General features: G+C 39.7%; 1 protein-coding gene across 1 annotated transcript; it reads right to left on the reverse strand.

Moving 5' to 3' along the window:
- Window positions 1-2,010: 2,010 nt before the first annotated feature.
- gng13b (guanine nucleotide binding protein (G protein), gamma 13b) lies at window positions 2,011-18,561 on the reverse strand. The gene is made up of 3 exons (XM_069149832.1): window positions 18,084-18,561; window positions 7,384-7,510; window positions 2,011-5,177 (listed from the first exon to the last, which is right to left on the reverse strand). Exons 2-3 carry the CDS (start codon window positions 7,479-7,481, stop codon window positions 5,072-5,074), a joined length of 204 nt encoding a protein of 67 aa, XP_069005933.1. The 5' UTR covers window positions 7,482-7,510; window positions 18,084-18,561; the 3' UTR covers window positions 2,011-5,071.
- Window positions 18,562-20,453: the final 1,892 nt, after the last annotated feature.

A 20,453-nucleotide genomic window follows, 5' to 3' on the forward strand; every position in this document is an offset into this window, starting at 1 on the left:
CAGCAGTGGTCAAATATGACACTTGATACTTTGATATTGCAGCTCAGCCTTTCTCTAATGATCACAGGAAATACATAAGCTATGACCATAAGCTACTGGTCCTAAGAAATGAAATCCCTGCTTTTATTTAATTGAGCAAGGGTGTGTTTCATAGCCCACACTTTTATTTCTTTATTTAAAAGAGGGAACAGATTATTTTTTTCTTTCAAAAGAAACATAGGATCAAACAGATTAACTTTCTTGGAGGGTGAGCAATGTCTGAAATAAATGAATGGGCTAATGGCTTTGTTGCTGTAAGCCTAGGCAGTTCTGCATATTTTATATGTATCATATTTCACCACAACACTGTGGATTAATATCGGTAGAGAAGTGAGAGGGATGGGATGGGGAAAAAGAGAAACAAAAGCCATGGACAGAGATAGACAGACTAGGAAAGAGAAAGTGAGTGTCCAAAAGGCACTGACAGGGTGAAAAAAGTAAGATTCCTCCTATATCTTCTGTTTCTATTATTCATGAGTTGAAGAAGCAGTGGAGGGGAAGGAGGAGAAGGGATTGCAGCTTTCTGTCTTTCCCTTGAGTGGAGCCTTCTAGATCCTCAGCATCCTCCATCCCCACCTCCTATCCTTCAGTCTCTTTCTCTTTCTTACTCTCATTCTTTGCCTCTTGCAGATGTGAATTAAAAAGTTTTGCATCTATGTAACACTGTACACGGTATGTATCCTATTGTACTTTTTATTCTAATGCATTTTGTTTTGGACTTATAGTTAGTAGTTACTTTGCATATTCAGATTACTGAGTACAGATAGTTGATGAAAAATATGATTAACTCCATGTTATCATTCTGTACACTGAGTACTTTTAATATAGTAATACTTATACTCAAGAAATGTACAGTAGACTGGCTCCACCCAGCTAGTGCTAATGGCTTAAATCTTTGCAATTATAGTTTGGAAACCTTTGCATTAAGGTTTGCTCAGGGTGACCCAACCAGCGGCCTGTGAGGGTGACAAAGTGTAATGATGTTGACGTAGTTCCAACAATGGTAGCAGTGGTAGAGTTTCAGCAGACAGCATGAGGCATATCGATATCAATACAGGTTGGTCAATGGTTGCTCCAATAGTTTCAAAATCAAACTGAGGTCTATGCCCACAACACAAAGAAACTATTCTCAAAGGAGCATGGGCAAACACATACGTTGCAACCCGGTATCATTGCAAATAAGGAAATAGACCCAGTCCACTACAACAAAACGTGAGATCACCACGCTTTGGCCTCTCTAGGCGGGACAGTTTTATGTTTTCCTGTAGTGGATTAAAATTAAACCTACTTTATGCATACAGCCATGTGATTTACAGGAAAATGAAACTTTTAGGAAAAACACACGGGGTAAGGAAAAAGAATATGGTTGAGGTTACAACAAAAAACACATGGTTTGGGTAAGGAAAAAAAACAATTTAAGAACAATATTGTCATCTCCTGGATTCAAATCTTTGCCTCCCACATGGCAGACTCTGATTGGTGCCACCAGGCCACCCTTCCAGCCTCAGGTCTCCTATACTGCTGAAAATGTTCTTTGTACTTGGTCACATGATCCTTAATGAAGTTACTTTTATGTACATGTAAGTTTCATGCTTACAAAACGTGGAACTGACACACCTAGGGAGGCCAAAGCGTGTATCATGTTTTGCAGTACTGGACGGGCGTTTCTTTTTCTCGCTTTTGCCGTGATACATATTCAAGCAGTGCATTTTGGTTCAGGCTGCAATAAATTCTATAGTTCAAGCTTTATTTATAAGTCAACTTTTGCAAACACCATTTGCTGCTGCGTCACGCTTACTGTCATTTTTGTTTCTGAAGCTATTTTTTCTGGATGTGGCACAAGGGGAAGCAACCACTAATTTGAATGCCACCTGCAGTGGTCAGTGAGCACCAACACCGCAACCTTGCAGTTATTTTTGTACTTACACATGTACATAGAAAACCCATAATAAACCAACCAAGACACCAAGCTGTCTAAAAATCTTCTACTTTATTCAATAAGATAAATGTTTTTGTAAAACATTCAATAAAAAATGACCTAATTTATTGCTCATTGTCATCTTTACACTAGGATTTTTGATCTGATGCATAATATTTTTTCCAAAGCACTCTCACAAGGAATATGTTGCTAGATATTTAGACAAGATTTTATGCAGTCATTATAATAGTAATAACATACATACATACCCACGTTCAGATTATATAAAAACAAACTAAACAAGTTACAGTAGCTCGACAGAAAACAGACAAGGGACAGGCAGACTCAGGAGTTCTCTCGTACTTTTAGTTTAGAGACTGGAGTGGACAGTATTTGTTGCTTCTCCGGTGGTAATCTAAGTACTAAGAAGAGCATTACTGGAGCATTTAGGGGGACACTGCAAAAACTACAAACTTGAAGCAAAAAACGTCAGTTCTTTGTTCCAATGAAGTCCCACTACATGCATGTATCATCAAACTACTTGTGAGTGTTACATTAAATCTAATATGTAGACTATATTTTATTTGCAATTCTCCAATGTCAGTCCAAGAGCTAGTTAAGAGTGACCCTGAATGAATGACGGGACTTCTTAATCGGCACCATTTAGAGTAGTCATGTTGTATATAGGCTTAGGGTTGGACTAGACACCTAAAATGTGCTCTTCCTGGACAATATGATTTCAGTTTTAAAAAGGGAAAAGTAAATATTATATTACTGATTACGGGACCAAAGTCATCCAAACACTGAGTAGCTTTTGGGGAATTGTGTCACCTTTACTGTGTCATTCATTACAGTACTGAGATGAAGTGAGGCTCTCCTGTCCCAAGTCCTTTAGAGAATCCCATATCCTTGCCACGCCTCTCCTCATACACATTCTCACTAAGCACTGTGTGTGTTTTGTCAATCCGCTCGGCCTTGGGCCTGCCTGTTTGTGTATGTTGATGCAGCTGCATGTGTGGTTCACAATCCACATGGGAGCCTAATGTCCAAATTTATTTCTGAAATATGCACAAACACACGGCTACAGTCACAAGCACGCACACCCACATGCCAGTTCTGAGGTCAGTGGTGATGTTTGAACCTCATGCCACATATTTACATTCTCATTTTAAGGAAACTGTGTACAAGGCAGTAGTAGATGGTGATCTGGCAAGGTGTAGCAGGTCATTCTGTATTTCTTCAGGTGAGGAGGAGGGAGGGAGTGCGGACATAGGAGACAAAAACTAAGGTAAGGGAAAGGTCTCATCAATAAATAAATAAATAAGTCAATAAGTTAAAGGGGTCGGTCTGTACATGTGTGATAAGAGACAATATGTGCATATGTTGGTTTCCATGGTGGTTACATGTGTGTTTGTGTGTGCTCTTTAGGGGCTGTAGCTAAGGAAGAGAAGGAGCAGTGAACTCAAACCCCTGCAGAGAGCCAGTTTCATTCTGCTCTGACAACACAAACAGAGCTGCTACGACACTCGCTGACCTAATGACACTGAAGCAAAACACTGGTTGCAGAGCTCAATGTTGATAACCATGCTTTACGAGCAATTTCAAACTACATATGAAAACTGTAGGAGTCACACTGGGAAGATAGCCATGGATGCCTCTTGGGTTCATGCATGTTGTTTTTTCTGGTCTAGATCCCTCGCAGTAAATTTAGGCTGGGGGAGATATTTTGTGCATGTTTGGGGAGTCAGTAGGCTTTAAGTGCCAGTCATATAGACAAACATTTTATTAGCTTATTTCCACATGACAAAGCCTCGATATTCTGTAACATTTGCATAATTTGTCGGTTAAATTTGTGTGTACATGTTACAATGTAACTATTTATTGATTTTTAAATGCACCATGATAACCTGTAAAGACTTGTAATTGGTATTAATTGTTTTAACTGCTCCCATGTTGATGACTTGAACGTGAACAAAGCCCGTCATTTACGCTTAAGGCGTGTCTATAAAGAAAGATAGGCTTGACTTTTTCCAGACATAGGCTACACAAGGTCGCATGTTTTTACAGTGATTGCATTAACCCTTTACAACACTGGAAAAAAACGTAGTTGAGCCACAAGTTGATACTGCGCCTGAGCGCCTCCTGTGCAGACACGGCTTCAGTCACTTCGTGCATCGTGGGAGAATAGGATTGCAATCGGATATCAAAAAAGTTGTGTACATGGCATCCGAGGAGCATTAAAGTTCATTTATCATCAAACTACACATCAAACATATGCTTAATGTGTTTTCTGTGTAATGTATAATTATTGATTTTCTGCCATTTGTGATCTGGCCAAGGAAGATGTATTTATATGTGTATTAATTGCATCTGGACATGCAACAATTGTAAATGGAGCCCAAATATTAAGCAGGTTTGTGTCTTGGGAGAGTTGGAGAAGCCAACGTCTGTCTTAGAAGTATATATACCGCATATGATCTCTATTTATTTACATATCTTCACAGGTTCTTAAAGGTAGTTTAATTTAGTTTTTATAAAATGCTAACAACTTTAATGTCAGTAGTTTGTCAATCATAATGATGATTATGATCTTTTTTTTTTATATCTAAACATGGAACAAAATTCCCCCAGCCGATCTACAGTCAGTCTGGCAGTGTGAATGTGACTCAACAGTTTATTAGACCTCATTAAATCATTAAAAATGTAAGGAAAAAACTACAGAAAGAAAGCTTGTGATTGGCAGCTGCATAAATAAGTTGTAATATATTCATATAAAGACATGTAGTACAAGTATTGATCATTGTTGTCATATCATAGTAATGATGCATTGCCGTGGCAGGAATAAACTTGCTGTGTATGTGTGGCAGTCAGGAAAAAAGAAAAAACAAGTTTGTAGTGAAAGGTATGTGAGTGTGTGTTTCTGTCAGTGTGTCTTTTTGTGCCCTTGTTTCTGTGTGTGTTTGGGAGAAGTTAGGGATATCAGTTGTTCTACATTCACGGTGAGAGATTAGGTGGCGCTGTCCTGCCGGGGCCTTCGCAGGCCAGGGAGGGGCAGCTCCAGGGGTCATCTGTAGGGTGTGTGTTAAAGTTGAATGGCAGGGTCGAGGTTTTATTCTAGAGGAGGATGCATTTTCCTTTCTCCACCCACGGGTTGTTCTTCATCAGCTCTGGGTTCAGGAAGGGATCCTCTGGGACTCCGTCCTCTATCCACTTTACCAAACTTTGTGGAGAGAGAGAGAGAGAGAGAGAGAGAGAGAGAGAAAATGAGAGAGCGACATTCTTCAAATTCCAGGGGAACATCATTACCACTCCTCTATCCACTTTCCTCCTTTCTATAAAAGGCAGGAAAGAGGGGGAGAATCTGAACAACCAGAAATAACTAATAATATTTCCTGCTGCAACTGTAGCTTTGTGTAGATTTTTATGTACTTTTATTGAATCATTAAAGCATCAAAAGATTGTTTGACATTTTTGAGTTGGATGAGAAAATTAATATTACTCTTGTTTCCGTACAGCAAGTATGAAGCTAAGTTAATTTAGTTTGGCTAGGTGAAGTTATTGTCCATGACATTGTCCTTGAATACAACTACTCATTAAACCATGACTTTTTTACACGTCACTTTTTGTGTTAATTAAATGAACTAGACATAACATATTGAGCTTTAGAAATGCTTGTTACTCTCTGACAGAGCCAAGATAAACATTTTTCATCTAAAGCTAAGCTAACCTGCTGCTATGGTAGCTTTATATTTTGTATGCTATCAATCTTCTCATCTAACTCTCAGCAAGAAAGCGAATGCGCATATTCCCAAAAATATCAAACTATTTCTTCAAGTGACCTTATACTAATATACACAATAGACCATGTGGAGCATGTAAAAGCATGGGTTATCAGTGAAAACCAAAACCAAAAAAACGATTTCAAATTAAAAGCAATTGTTTCAAATTCAAAATCCTTTAACATGTTAGATTAGCTAGAATGATCTACCATAAGCTACTTAATTATTCATTAACTAATAATACCTCTGCTTTCGAGGAAGACAATATGCTCTTTCCATCACAGATTTTCCTGTCTTAGTGTTTTTTTGTTTTTTTTTTTACATTCAGTAACAGGGTTTCAAAACACCGAACCGGAATACTTTTACATGAAAAACAGCATTTGTCAAAAGTCCTCTTTAGCCATGCTGATGAAGCCTCAGATGAAGTGTTACTTCTGAGTTTCGTTGATTGGTGCTTTAATCTACTGGCACTGTGGTGAGAGCAGGAGACAGACAGAGATAGTGCTGTACAGAACTAAATAATGGCTGCAGCTCTGCTTAATGCTTAGATGTGTTGTGGTTGTGACAAAAGCCTTCAAGACGCATTAGTTAATGAAGTCCTATAACTGCTTTATCAGTGTGGTGGAACGACAAATGCTGTCATATCAAAAGGATTGTATTTATTGAATCATTTTCTTAATTACAATGAACAACATTACACATGTCTTTCATTTTCTGAGTAGTGTTTATTACTAAGTAATATAATTAAATAAACTGCAGAATGCATTAGTTACATGAGAAACAGCAGCTGATTAAACAATCTCAACCCAAAGTCTGCATTGATTTGGAGCACACAGACGTTTTTAGCAGATGGGACAAACTCATCAGTCATGAAACTATACATGTTTAAATTTTGCGTCCTGTTTCTAAGGTCCAGCTAAAATGAATGAAAAGGCCCTAAAAATAGTCAAAATAGTGGAAAGTTTACCTTGTGAGGAAAAACCCCATCTGCTCATGAAGACAGTGAGAAACAGTCAAAAGCTCCAGAACAGGCGGGTGAGGGGACCTTGAATTGAGATTGTTTTGTCAAAGGCTGTTTGTGTGGTACATGCTGTGTAGATGCTTGTGCTATGTAGCTCTGTGATGTGTAGTATATTTGATCCTGCATATACTATATGTTAACTACAGTATATTGAACAGTGATTCATGGACTGTGCAATATGTATGTATGTAATACTAGAAACATTATTTTTGATTGCCTTTATTCTAAATATGTTCAAACAGTTAAACTGGAAAGTTATGTTGGATGCCATAATAAAGTGTGAATATTTCCTTTTAAAGAAATAACTTTGGAAAATGCTCTTATTCAGCAGTTAGTTTTATCCAAAGGCAACAATATCCACAAACAAGAACTTCTAAATTCACTCCTTCACAACACATCTGTTTTTTTGTCATTTCCAGACAGAGCCAGACTAGCAACTCCCTCGTATTTCCAGTTTCTATGCAAAGTTAATCAGAACTGGCTGTGGCTTCATATATAGCATACACTAAATGCTCTTCTCACTAGTGTGCTTGTATTCAGCAAAAACAAAGCTATTTTAATTTCAATTTCAGGCTCAGAGCTATTTATCATTGTTTTATAGCTGATTTTTGGGGTGAACTACTCACTCAGTCACTGTTTTGGAGGACTTCTCTCTTTTGAAGGCCAACTGGTACTTGAGGCTCTCCACCTCCTTCTTCATCTGGGGCAAGTCCATCTCATCCATGGTTGCAGTTTGATGTAGGGCTTTTCTACCTGTACACAGTGGGAGGAGGCCAAAGTTATATTTATACAGTTCACTGTTAAATGGCAGGCAGCTCAATACATCTGTGCCCTGCAGGAAGAACACTAGGAAGTACATCAGATTTATAACTGCTGCTTAGCGATTCCACCTACAGGAAGGAGAATAGAGGCTGTTAAATTCGTAGAGTACAACCAAGTGCTGCCAAAACTGACTGACCCTCTTAACTCCGGAGGATTTGTTCAGTTGCCTTCTTTTGTGTCCTTTGGGCTTCATGTTTCCACTTCCACAGCTTTAATGAATATGACAATTTTTAATATATTTGCAACCAACATTATGCAAATTGTGGTTCACTTCTTGATTACTGCCACCAGTGCTTTGATAATTTAATACCAAGATTAATGACCGCAGGTTAAAGTAGAGCTGATATTCAATACCTCTAGGAAGGATAAGGAGAAAATGTTTTGATTCTATACCCAACAACATGCAAAAGAACAGCATGTACTTCTGCTGTGTCCTAATTCTTCCCATCAATCTCAACGCACTCTCGTCCTATCGTGTGTGCATACGCAGCGCTGTCCCAACACAATACTTCACTCTATGAGATGAGTGTTCAGCCCTCCCCCTCACCTTCAAACCCCACCGCTTGGAGGGCTATCTGTACGGAGATCATTTCCAACCAAAATGTAACGAATAAAACAGTGTTTAAAAATGCCCCAAAATCACAAAACTGGTGTTAACGTTTTAGTTTTGAATTTACATGTGGGTTAAACATACAGTATGTAAGTCTATGTAACACACTAGATTTCCTGTGTTAAGTTTAGGACTGTCTTTAGGTCGCTCTGGGAGTGAATGAAACACGGCAAATGTTTGCAGTTTAAAACAAGGAACTGAACTGCAATTTATTATAGTTATTAACACGCACAGAAAATCAAGGGAACAACATAAAAGAAAAATAACAAATTCCAATAATAACCCCAATAATAACCCCAATACCGGTATTTCTCTCACAGTCAGTCAGTTTCAGTCTCTTGTCTTTCAGTCTACTACCCGGGTAGTGACGTCTGGAGGCTCTCAGACTAACTCTGATCTCAATCTTTTGCTCGTCGGTGCTCCGACAGGAGAATCCAAGAAGACCAAATGCAGCTTCACCCACGGTGAAGACGATCAGGGATCACAGGGTCACTCAGCTCCAGCGCTCTGTGGAGGTTTCTGGGGATCACTGTCTCCACCACAGATCCATACAGAAAAAACAATCTGCATACAGCAGAATTGAATACGATGTCAGTACTATAATTTATAAACTCTATTGTTGGTGTAACAGTAAATGACCAGTAAAATAGTATTACACACACACACACACATATATATATAAAATATTCAATATGAACATACCAACATATTTCACACACACATGTACTCATGTCTCAGTGACATCTATCACTTATACCTAACAGACATTATTTAAACGTCCACCGTTACTAAGCAACACACTTAACAGCTGTTCTCAATCTGACCGTTTACTTCTGGCGCTAAAACAAGAAAATGGCGTCATCGTTCCCGCTCGGTTCAACAGGTCCCGACGCACGAACCCCCAGCGCTGAGCTAGCCCCGTCACGTACATGTAGCTCCACAATCACAGATATCAACCACGTAAAATAATATTCATCAACAAATTAATATTTATCTCCGACTGTTTTTTTTTCCTGTTTTCTCCTGATAGATATCTTTAGCCCAACTAACAACTGTTTACAACTGTCCTCCTTTGTAGCTGTACACCAACGGCTAACTGTTAGCAACGCATTCGTCACTCACCGGAGATTCTTCTCAGACTTAAAAGAAATTTTTTCCTTCGGAGTCGGTCTGGTTAACGATCAAATAAATAAAGATCCTCAAAAGTAGTGAGCAAAAATCAACCAAATGAGATTCTTCAGTGGTGTCGATCATGACCTGCTGTTTCATTGGAGGCATAAAGGGTCGTCTCCCGGGAGACGGCTTTGATCTCCCGACGTGCACGAGAGCGCCCCTCTGGTGAACGTCGGTATTGCATGTGTGAGTTAACCCTTTAGTTGCTGGTAAAACTAATGTGGGTTACAAGTATACACAAGATTATTTTAATTAGTGAGCTTACAGTTACTGGAGGGTGTATTTTTTCACTTTGGAAAAAGCTGCCCTCGTTTCCAGATAGCATCTATTTGATGTGAGTTTTTCTTTGGCGATTTGTCTTACAGTAATGAACTGCTTCCTACACTGGCCAGCGGTTCTCATAATAGGGGAAGAGTTATTTATAATATTAGTTACCTCTTCCCAAGCCAATTTAACATCATCAGCCTGTGGAGGCCGACTCGTAGTACCATGAGTGATTGAGAGCCTGAACCTCCCGGACAAGTGTGTCAGTTTCCTCCAGTGTAAAGTTCAGCTGGCTGTCCAAAGGCTGCTCCTTCTTTAGCCGTTACGAAATTGACAATATGCTGCGGTACAGTGGCTTTAAAGGAGATGAAAGGAGCTGATTTGATCGGCCATGATTGAAGTCGGCTGTGACACACCAATTATCTCATCCTACTACTTTGCCACCACACCATGCTGCGCCACGGGTGCGATTGTGCTCTTCAACAAATTACCAAAAAAGTTGGCCGCACCTAAACGTGCCCCCACTGCACAAAACTCAGACCTGTATTTGTGTTGTGCCTACATTAACAACAATAGAGCTTCTTCTTTCTGCAAGGCCTGCCTTTAGCTACCTAATGCTGACTATGAGTGTGGTATCATCAATCTTCTCACTCTCAATAAACAAAGTATGTGAAAATATTTCTTGAAATGATGAGCTGTTCTTTTCAAAACACATTATATTAAGAACTTACAGAACCCACGGAGGCACACAGGGTTCAGGGTGAAAATTTGTCTGAAGTCTATTTTGCACCTGTATCTCACATACGCACGTCACGTCAGCAAATACTTTATCAGATCAGATTTACAAATAATTATTAACGTGACTTTGATTTGTGTGACAGGATACTAAGGCCAAGAAAGACAAACAGTCTTCAACTCTCATCAGCAATGTTGTCTCTACTCTCTTCCGCTGCGTCTTTTTCTTCGTCTGTTCCTCCCTCCTGCTCTCTCTCACTCCCCACCCACGCGCTGTGTCCACTATACTCTCACAATAATACTCTGCCCCTCTTAAGTGTGTGCTCGTGTTTGTGTACCCTTACATGTGTACGTGAGCGTGGCTGAGTCATTTGAGGATTCGGGTGAACCGAGTGCTTGTCTAGTCTGCACTCACAATTGCTCTTGTTGAGGTGCTTAAATACAGAAACAACAATGGTATTTTTAAGGGGCATTGAATCATGCGTGATATTATGCAATTGTCCTTTATGACAGTTTAGCGAGTAAGGGGGCAAGTAAGAGTAAGGCTGGAAATAGCAGCTCTTAATTCAACAACTACTTCATTACCTGATCGGGATACTGGTGAACTACATAATCCTTTACAATATGACAGGCATTTGTTTAATTGTATTTTTTTATATCTAAATGGCTCTCAGACTCTTTTTTCTTTACCCATATACTGTAGTTATATTGCTCAAAGAAATAATAGGACACATTATAGAAAAATATCATATAAAACATACTAATTTATGTCTTTGGGTGAAAGAAAAATATACCAGATATTTCCCATATGAAATCATTCATATCTTGACTAACTTAAGCAATAAATGACAGCTAATAATCTTTCCTTCTTAACATGGATATTTAGGATGGTGGAACTGAACTAATCAACCATCTGGCTAAACATCTAAAAGCCCACGTCTGATTTCAGCTACATAAATGCTTTTTATTTGACCGTGTTGGTCCCATTTGACTACTTTTACTGGGTCATAAAACGGGATTCAAGTAGAGAGATGAGAAAAAGTTGTGCCTCAAAAAAGGCCATTCTGAGAGAGTGTAAGATAGACAAGCAGAAATGTATAATCTGTGAGTCAGAGGTGTGTGTGTACGTGTACTTTTGTGAGGTTGAGGAAAACACCAGGTGCAATATTACGCGACAGTGTGCGTGTCTTACCAATATTAGACAGACAGAGAGAGGTTGAGGGATGGCCAGTGCCTGGCGGAGATCAGGTTTCAGCAGCATCCTCCAGAGACAACACTGGGATTGGATGCTTTCCCCCTTCTAACTTTATCACTCAGCATCTCCTTCATCCCAAATTTCCCTCTCTACCTCCTTTTCACTTTCACATCTGTTTGTCTGCTCTCTCCATCTCCAAACCTCTCTCTCTCCATTCCTCTTTGTCTCCTCTTGTTTCTTCTCTGTTGCTACTATTAGTTTCAGTTGTAATCAGTGCTTGCCAGACATGAGAGGCCTGCTGTCTCCCTCTATTTAAAATCAATAACAAAATTCAGTAATAATCCTGTTGCTGTTACCACTTTTAAATATGTGCACTGTGTGAATGGAAAGCTTGACTTTCAACTCTTGTTTTAACACCTTTTAAGCGTATATGTTGAACTTCATAGCAAACAGTTGGGACAACGTCAACATATATTTAAAGTACTGTCTCCGTGGCCGGAGTAATACAAGTCAAATATCTCCCAACTCCTGAGGCTCATTTCCTACAAAGATCCACAAATCGAAGGGAAGCTGCAGATCTCAGTTGCTGACCCTCTCACATTGCCAAATTGTTTCCCCCTTGTCAATCCTCCATCACAATTTTTTAAATAAGTGTAGTTAAACTAGATTAAAATGTGAAAAAAAGTCATGTATTACACTTCAAGTCACAGCTTACATTAACCTTGAGCTGTGACCTCCTAAACAGAAATATTGAACCTTTTATTATGCTATTTCTTTAGTTTTGTTGCAAGAACAGATACTGAGGGAAACAAAGGAAAAGCAATGCCAGTGAAAATTTCACTGAGAAGTTTAATATCTACCTTTTGAATTTTCTCAAATAAGTTCATAATAACAAAATTATTTTTATATTAAGATAATGCAGTTGGCATTACATTCCCTTTCAAATGTACTTGCTGTTAAAAAAAAGAATATAAGATAAATGTGATTTATAAGAGACAGAGCTGCATCTTATGTGCTCCACAAGCTGGACGTCTGAAGAACTTTTTTATTTATGTGCCCGGGAGCAATATTCATGGCGATGAATTGGCCCCCATCTTGGAGCACACTACGAAAATGGGAAAACAGGGCTGATTTTAGTGGCAAAGGATCTAAGTTAGTGTATACATTTACTAAAAATACAGATGTTACAGATACAGATATTTGAATGAATTCAATTAAAAACATTGTTGTCCCTCCCTTTCTCCTCTTGCTCTTCTTGACATCTGCTGCGTTTTCTTTTCAACGTTTACCTTTTCCATTGTCATGTCTCCCTTTCCTACTCAAATTACTCTGAATTTGATTTACTGGACATCCAACCATGTACGTCATAAATATGTGTATGTTTATTATCTGCAGCTCTGCTTTGGACAGCCTTAGACACTACGCAATGTACTGTAAATAATGGAAAGACCCTATTGTACAACCATGTGGCTCACTGTTGTCTTACACTCTGAGGTTTTAATCAAAAACATAGTTGAGGCAGATTTCCCTTCAGCTACTTTCTCACTTTCTTCCTTTAATTGCGGTCTGATGTCTGTTTTCTGTCTGACTCCTGCTGTCTTCAACAGATGCCTTCTCACTAAGGGCTCCCTGTCCATTTTTACTCATTTCAAACAGTTAACACAATAGCAGTCTCCATCCATCTCTCTCAGCCAGGAAGTAGTCATGTCTGATTATGGTTGTTGGTGATAAAACCACCCTAAATATCATATTTAGATTAAAACAGCAGTCACATATAAAGGGGCTTGTGAAGTATAAATAAACCAATCTAATCATTCCTCGTTGGCTTATTGTCTCAGAGAAAGCCTTGGGTTCCTCAAATGTTCTCTCACTGTACTAAAGAGGATAAACATGTCGGAAGTCTTTCTCCCTCTGGCATTGCACCATCTGCCATTAAGAGAAAGTCTAAAAGCTGCTTCTTGTTCACACAGGATGTGGTAAGCATGTGTTTTAGTCACAGCCTGCTGGTTTATGACTTGACCATGCTAGATTTTGCCGAGAGACACGGTGGTAATGCACAAGTGGCCGTGATTGTATCAGGCCACAGAATCAAACCAAACCTCACTGTACTGTTGTTATTATCAGTTCATTGACACCGTTCGATGTTTCTTTTTCTGATTATGTACTTCTGCTAGCTTCATCGAACCATGACCTCCTGCATCAACAGGGCAGTATGCAGCCGAGTGTGAAGCGGATGGGATGAGAGTCAGCACCTCTGAGTATGACGCAAACAGTTCACCTTCGGATTTGGAACGAGTTGCTGGACCAAGTGAGCGAATCAAAACATTTGGGATCATGTATAAAATTCTCCATGATATAACAAGCTATCTGGATTTGAAAATGAGGAAACATTTGCAAAAATAACTCATTTGTTGGGTATCGGTATGCCAATGAGAAAATTCCTGCCCAATAGCAGCCCGAGTATGTTTTTAACTCTAAACACGCATCATGGGAGGCAAGAGAGAGGTTGCCATGTAAGGCTTGTATGTTTGAACATGGAGTAAGATTGAGTGCACGTTTACCAGCAGGTCACTTGTACAGGCCCATCATACAAGTGAAAGCAGGTCTAGCAGGTGGAGCTGGAGGATGCAGTTATTTGGAAAAGCATTTTTGTTAAGCCACTAAGAAAAAGAGGACCGAGATAAGTGGTATAAACTATGCATGGAGGAAAAAGTGCTTTATGTATTCCAAAATAGATGAAGTTCAACTTAGAGCACATGATGAAATTTAGATCACTCACACCTCTCTCTCCCTGATAGGCACATGTGGAAAGTAGAGCTTGGCCCACACCCATGAATGGACAACAGGCACTAACATTGTAAAGGCCAACTATCAGCCTGATAGGTAAGACAGACAAACTAATAGCGGGATTATCATGTAGTCATTTTGAGTCCTTGAAGTAATTTTGTGTGCGTTCGTGATTGCTTCGCTGTCTTTTTGGTCATTTTGTGTAGGCCTGTCTCTGCATCCCTTTTGGAGTTCACTTTCAAGTCATTTTATCGCTCTTTATACATTGTAGCAAATTTGAATTTTTTTTTTTTTTAAGCCATTTCTTCTTTTGCAGTTTTGTTGTCATTTTGCATAGTTTTGTGGTCTTTGCGTGTCCTCGTTGTAATTTTGAATTTCACTTTTGCATTTTAGTGGCTGTTCTAATGATCTTCCATTTCTTTCTTTAATTTCATTGTGTTTCTTGGTGGTTGTTTTAAATATTTTTTGGTCATTTTCTGTCTTTTTGTTGTGATTTTGCCTTTTTTTTTTAAGTTGAGTCTTCTTTTGCATCTGTTTGGGGTCATTTTGCATTACTCTTTGTGGCCTTTTGATTAACCTTCCAACAAGAAATATTGAACAGTAAATACATTAACAGTAAATACAGGGAGGTTGTGACTCAGACGGTAGAGTGGGTTGAACACTAATCAGAAGGTTGGTGGTTCAATCCCCAGCTCCTCCTGTCCACATGCCTAAGTGTCCTTGAGCAAGACACTGAACCCTAAGCTGCTCCCGATGTTGTACCATCGGTGTGTGAATGTTCTCCTGATGGCAGCGCCTTGCATGGTGATCTGTCTCATTAGTGTGTGAATGGAAAAACATGTTAAAGCACTTTGAGACCAAAAGGTGATAAAGCACTATACAAGTACTTACCATTACCATTTACATTTTTGTGGATCATGAGCCCCATAAACTCTCCGGCCCATGGGCCTGTGCATGGTAGGTCCATTAAGTAATCCTTCCTGACCTATATTAATATACTAGCCATGTTAGTGACTCTGTGAAGGTGTAAGTACACATAGCAGTGCTTGGAGCTAGCTGCTAATGCTATGCTAACATGCTCACTATAGAAATAAATTTGCAGTCAACGTACACATTCTTTTTTTCTGTGTGAATCATCTCGATTTACACTTGAATGAAAACACTTTGTGCTTTCTGTTAGATGCACCATAAAGTCTGGTTTAGTGCCAAATTATTAAGTACAGTGCAATGCAGCCCATATAGCAGTGGTCTAATTTCTGCAGCATTTATACTTAATTTGACAGTGACTCATAGATGTAAACTTAATCATCAGAAGTGAAAGATATACTCTAATATAAACCTAAATAAGGCACAACTTTCAAACACTTCCATCTGTATTATAATTAATGTTGGTTGAGAGTTCAGAGTAGCAGTATTTGGCATTTTCTTGAGGTGTGGCTGTCTGCAGTGGTTACTGTGGTGTATTTGGAACTGACAGTCTAAAGTAGGACACGACATGAAGAGAGGTCAGGTTTGCCTCAAGATTATGCTGAAGCATTACAAAAGATGTCGAACAAGTTAATTACATTTCCTTTATTAAATAAAATCTTTTGAGAAGTTTTAATCAAAATCTTTCATCAGTAACTTGGTGTATTTTGTCACAAGTAATCAATAACTCACTGGGCCTGGGAAATGAGTTGTTCAGTGGTAATATGGCTCTGGATCAAAAAGGCTGCTGTGTGTTTGTACAGTAAGTGAGTTGTGCTATTAAAAGGATATGTTTGGGGGGGTGGGGAGGGGGGGGTGGAGAGGAAAGTGGTTGTTTCGGGGGAGGGTATGTAGGTCGCATTGTGATTTGGGTCAAAAGCATCCAGAGATTAACCTTTACCCCCTGTCTCCTCCACTACCTTCCCAATACTTTGTGTGTGTGTGTGTGTGTGTGTGTGGGTGTGTGTGTGTGTGTGTGTGGGTGTGTGTGTGTGGGTGTGTGTGTGTGGGTGTGTGTGTGGGTGTGAGAGAGAGAACGAGAGAGAGAGAGAGAGAGAGAGAGAGAGAGAGAGAGCTACTTTGACTTCTATGTCGATGGTTCAAGGTTAAAATAAAGGAAACCAAAGGTGAAAGGGACACAAAAAAAGTGGATGAGAGTGAAAAAGGTAAAGACAAAAGCAATGAAATATGTCAAAGGAGGACAAATAAGAGGCAGAGACAGATGATTGGAAACAGAGTGAGAGACTCTTCTTGCCTCTATAGCTACTGCATTGTAAATAGAGGCTAAAAATAGAAAGGAACAGGCAGAGCTCCTCTGACCAGCTGAGAGTGGAGACTCGGAAAGAAGAGGCTCCTTGTCGTTAAACTGAGGAGGAGATGCTGCTGAGGATAATAAATGCCAGATGCTGATACACAATGTTTGAGATTTTACAACCAGCTGATCTGTTCAGCACATCAATGGGCTTTGAAGTGACTGGGACCAGTCCAGATGATATCACACCAGTGCTGCCCTGCCTGCATGGGCTAAACATCCAATCAATGGAATCTGATCAATACAGGAATGAACTGGACTGGATGGAATTCATGTTTGTGCTTATGCCTGTGGATGTGCATATGTGAGGTCCCCATAGGATGATAAGCAGGCTCAAAGCCATGGGCGGAGCCAGAGTGGTGGGCAGGGGGGCCACAGCCCGCAGCAACCCAACATATCTGGTCTGGAAAGTCCATCAAAGAAGTGCAAAACGTCCACAAAGATATCAAAAAACGACTACAGAGACAAACATATGACACAGAGCAGAAATAATGAGAGGCCAAACAACCACAAAGAGGTACAAACTATCACATATATGAAGCACAACAAACACAAAACAGTCATAATAAGATGGAAACAAGAGACAAAGAACAAATACCGTGGAGATGCAACAACACAACTGAAACACAACACCCAAAAACAGCTATGGTGAGACATAAAATAACTACAAAGAGAAGCAAAACGTCCACCAAGGGACACAATATGACCACAAAAAGATGCAAAATGACCATAAAGTGATGCAAAACTAAGAACTCATCTTTCAGTCTGGGTGTGTGTAAGAGATGTGGGGAGCCATCCAGCCCATTGTCTCATAATCTATCCATGGCTGTAGGTTAAATCAGAGTTTTGAATCACAAATAGCAGCTGTTTATTATTTCATAGCAGAATATTTACAGTTATTTGTTTGTCATTCATTGATGACACTGAATAACCAGTTTAATTATGAATAACATTATTATCGCCAAGATCCAGGGCTTTGAAATAGAATATTTTTGCTCACTTTCCAAATGTTTCCCTGCTTTCTTAAAATTTTGCCCCGTGTACGAGCATCACCTGCCTAAAACAGGGTTAAAGGAGGCCAGGGAAGGAGAAAAGGAGGGATGGAGGAGGAGAAAGAGGAGGAGAAATGTAAGTTTTATGTAACATTCGTGGGTTCCATATGGCTTATTACCAAGGTGACTGTGTGAGTATTAAATCGTCCACCCAGACTTTTGCACTGTGTGAAGAACACTTAAAATACTGATGACATGGCTGCATTAAGAGTCACATCATTCTTTTTGCCTCTAAGACATGACATCTATAAATACATTTTGGGGTCATTTTGACCTCCATGTCTTATGTAAAATCACGTATTGCTGCAGAACATCCTGTAACACTAAAATAAATACCTCACTGGTGGAAGAGCCGGGTAGATTGGTTATGATTGTATAATGTGGCTAACAGAGGCAGTCGCATCTCTTACCTCACTGATGCGCCGGTGGAGGCTGTTGCTCTTTCCAAGTCTGACCGGTGCAGTTAAGCCGGAGGGAGGGCAGAGGAGACAGCTGGACCGACACACGGATAACGGATCTTATTTCCCAGCTGGAAAACCAATAAGACCACTCTGAATGTCCGTAGACTGAGTTTATCTCGGAGAGGTGGTGCGCACTCTCGGTATCCACTGGAAAAGATCAAGGATAAAATCCGCAGTCTCCGGAGTAAAACAGACGATGACGACCAGTCTGAGGCTGTCTGAAGTGCTTGAGGACTCGGTAGTCACCCGGTAGTCACCCGGTAGTCCGATGTGTTGCTGCTATGAAGCTGACCGAAAAAGGGGGTTGGACAAGTTAACGAACTGGTCCGGTGCGTGCTGCGCTGCTCACTGCCCGCTTCTCTGCTAGGATCCTCCTATATGAGAGTCCGTGTGTGTGTGTGTGTGTGTGTGTGTGTGTGTGTGTGTGTGTGTGTGTGTGTGTGTGTGTGTAGAGAGAGAGTGTGTGTTCCCTGAGGATGCGTTTAGAGAGTTGAGCAGCAGGCGGGGCGGAGGAAGGCGGTGGGGGTGATTAAGCATTAAGTAGGTACAGTCAGTCAAGGAAGGAAAGACTTCAAACTGTCTGCACGCTCACTCTTTTTACTGTGTGTGCGTGTGTGCGTGCGTGTGTGTGTGTGTGTGTGTGTGTGTGTGTGTGTGTGTGTGTGTGTGGATCTTTTTTGCCCTCATTGCCAGACTCTGGATTTCTGCCCTAATATGGCCACTTATAGCTCCATCCCCTAAAAGACAGATTTAGGTTTCCACTCAGAGGGGGAAAAAAACACAGGCCTATTTGGTTTTCTTTTATTTCACAATATGAAACAGTGTGAGCTGAAAGACCACAGAGGTTTTGATCTTCTGTGTAAATCAGTGAATATATTTTTTTAACAGTTCTGTACAACCTTTGGATGTCATTGAACCATGAATGGCCTCCCCCAGCACTTGGTCAGGACACCAATATCCTGCTGAGAAATAAGTTGTACCAGTTGTAGTTGCAGTATTGTGAGCCCCCAGAAATCCCCATTGTGCACTGCAGCTTTCAGAACTAGACCTTTTCAGGTGGCTTCCTTCCATTGTGTCGGCAGCAGAAAAATCACGTGTGTGGCCGTTATAGGGTGGAGTTTTTACCTTAGTTTAACAGAACGGTGGAAAGGAATGTAGCCTACTGTCACAAATCAGGTTAATCCAGGGTGGCACTGGTGATACCGGTGATACTGATTCAGCAGATGAAGATTCAAGCACAAAAGCAGTTGTGAGCATTGACCATTTCGCTCTGAAATAAGCACCCATATTACCCAAAAACATGATTAAGCAGGTAGGCCTACATAAGCAGTTTGACAAATATCTGCACTGGAAAACCGTATGACTTTTTATTATTTTCATAATATTATTGTTGCTATTTAAACCAAAATAATTTCTTCTGGGTTTTAATGTAAAATATGCAGACTATTGAATATGGATTTTTTTTTTTTTTCTGTAAATTTGATATCCCAACCATTTGGTTGAGGCTCATAATCAAAACATAAAATGGTTTACATGAGAAGGGAGTGTAATCATGAAAGAATCATTAGAATATCATGACTTACTCTCCAAGCCCACATGGTGCGTAATGACCCCTGGTTTCAATAGAAATCACGACACAAACACATGCACATGCACAATTCATCCGTCCAGCAGCACACAGGTCATTCATTGATTTATATCTGTTCAGGTGTCCCATTGAGAGGGAAAACACTTGATTCAACAACAATCTGCGTGGAAGAATGGATGATAGAAGTCGTTCGTTGGAATAGAGAGCTCAATGGAAAAAACAAATTCAACCTAAAACTAGGAAAAAAATAACATGCTTGTGCTACCTGCTGAAATTTCAGGTTCGAAACATTTGAAAGTTGCAGTTAAAGTGCAGATGTAATACAAGCAAAATTTTCATTTGAAAATGGAAGTGCTGAAAGAAGGTTTAAGCATAAATTAAAGCGTAATTGCTGAATGAATTTGAGGTGTCAACTAATGTGTAATAACTATAACAACTTGAAATGTCAACTACTTTTTAATTACTTAATGAAGTTGAAGTGTCTACTAATGTGTAATCATTTATATGAAGTGGAGGTGCAAACTAATGTGTGACCACTGAATGAAGTTGAATTGTCAGATTTAGTGTACACACTGAGTAAAGCTGTGGCCTAAACTAAAGTTGAAGTGCCCTCTGTTTTGATCCTGTGTCCAGATTAAAACAGATTATTTTTCACATGATACTGTACCTCTACAAATGTCACTGTTTTCTTGAACAGATCCAGAAAGAGAAAAGAGAAAATGTTGAAGAAA

Source organism: Embiotoca jacksoni, unplaced genomic scaffold, assembly GCF_022577435.1.
Source record: "Embiotoca jacksoni isolate LCO1_2020_lvr unplaced genomic scaffold, fEmbJac1.0.p SCAF_15, whole genome shotgun sequence".
In the NCBI taxonomy this organism is placed as follows: Eukaryota; Metazoa; Chordata; class Actinopteri; family Embiotocidae; genus Embiotoca; species Embiotoca jacksoni.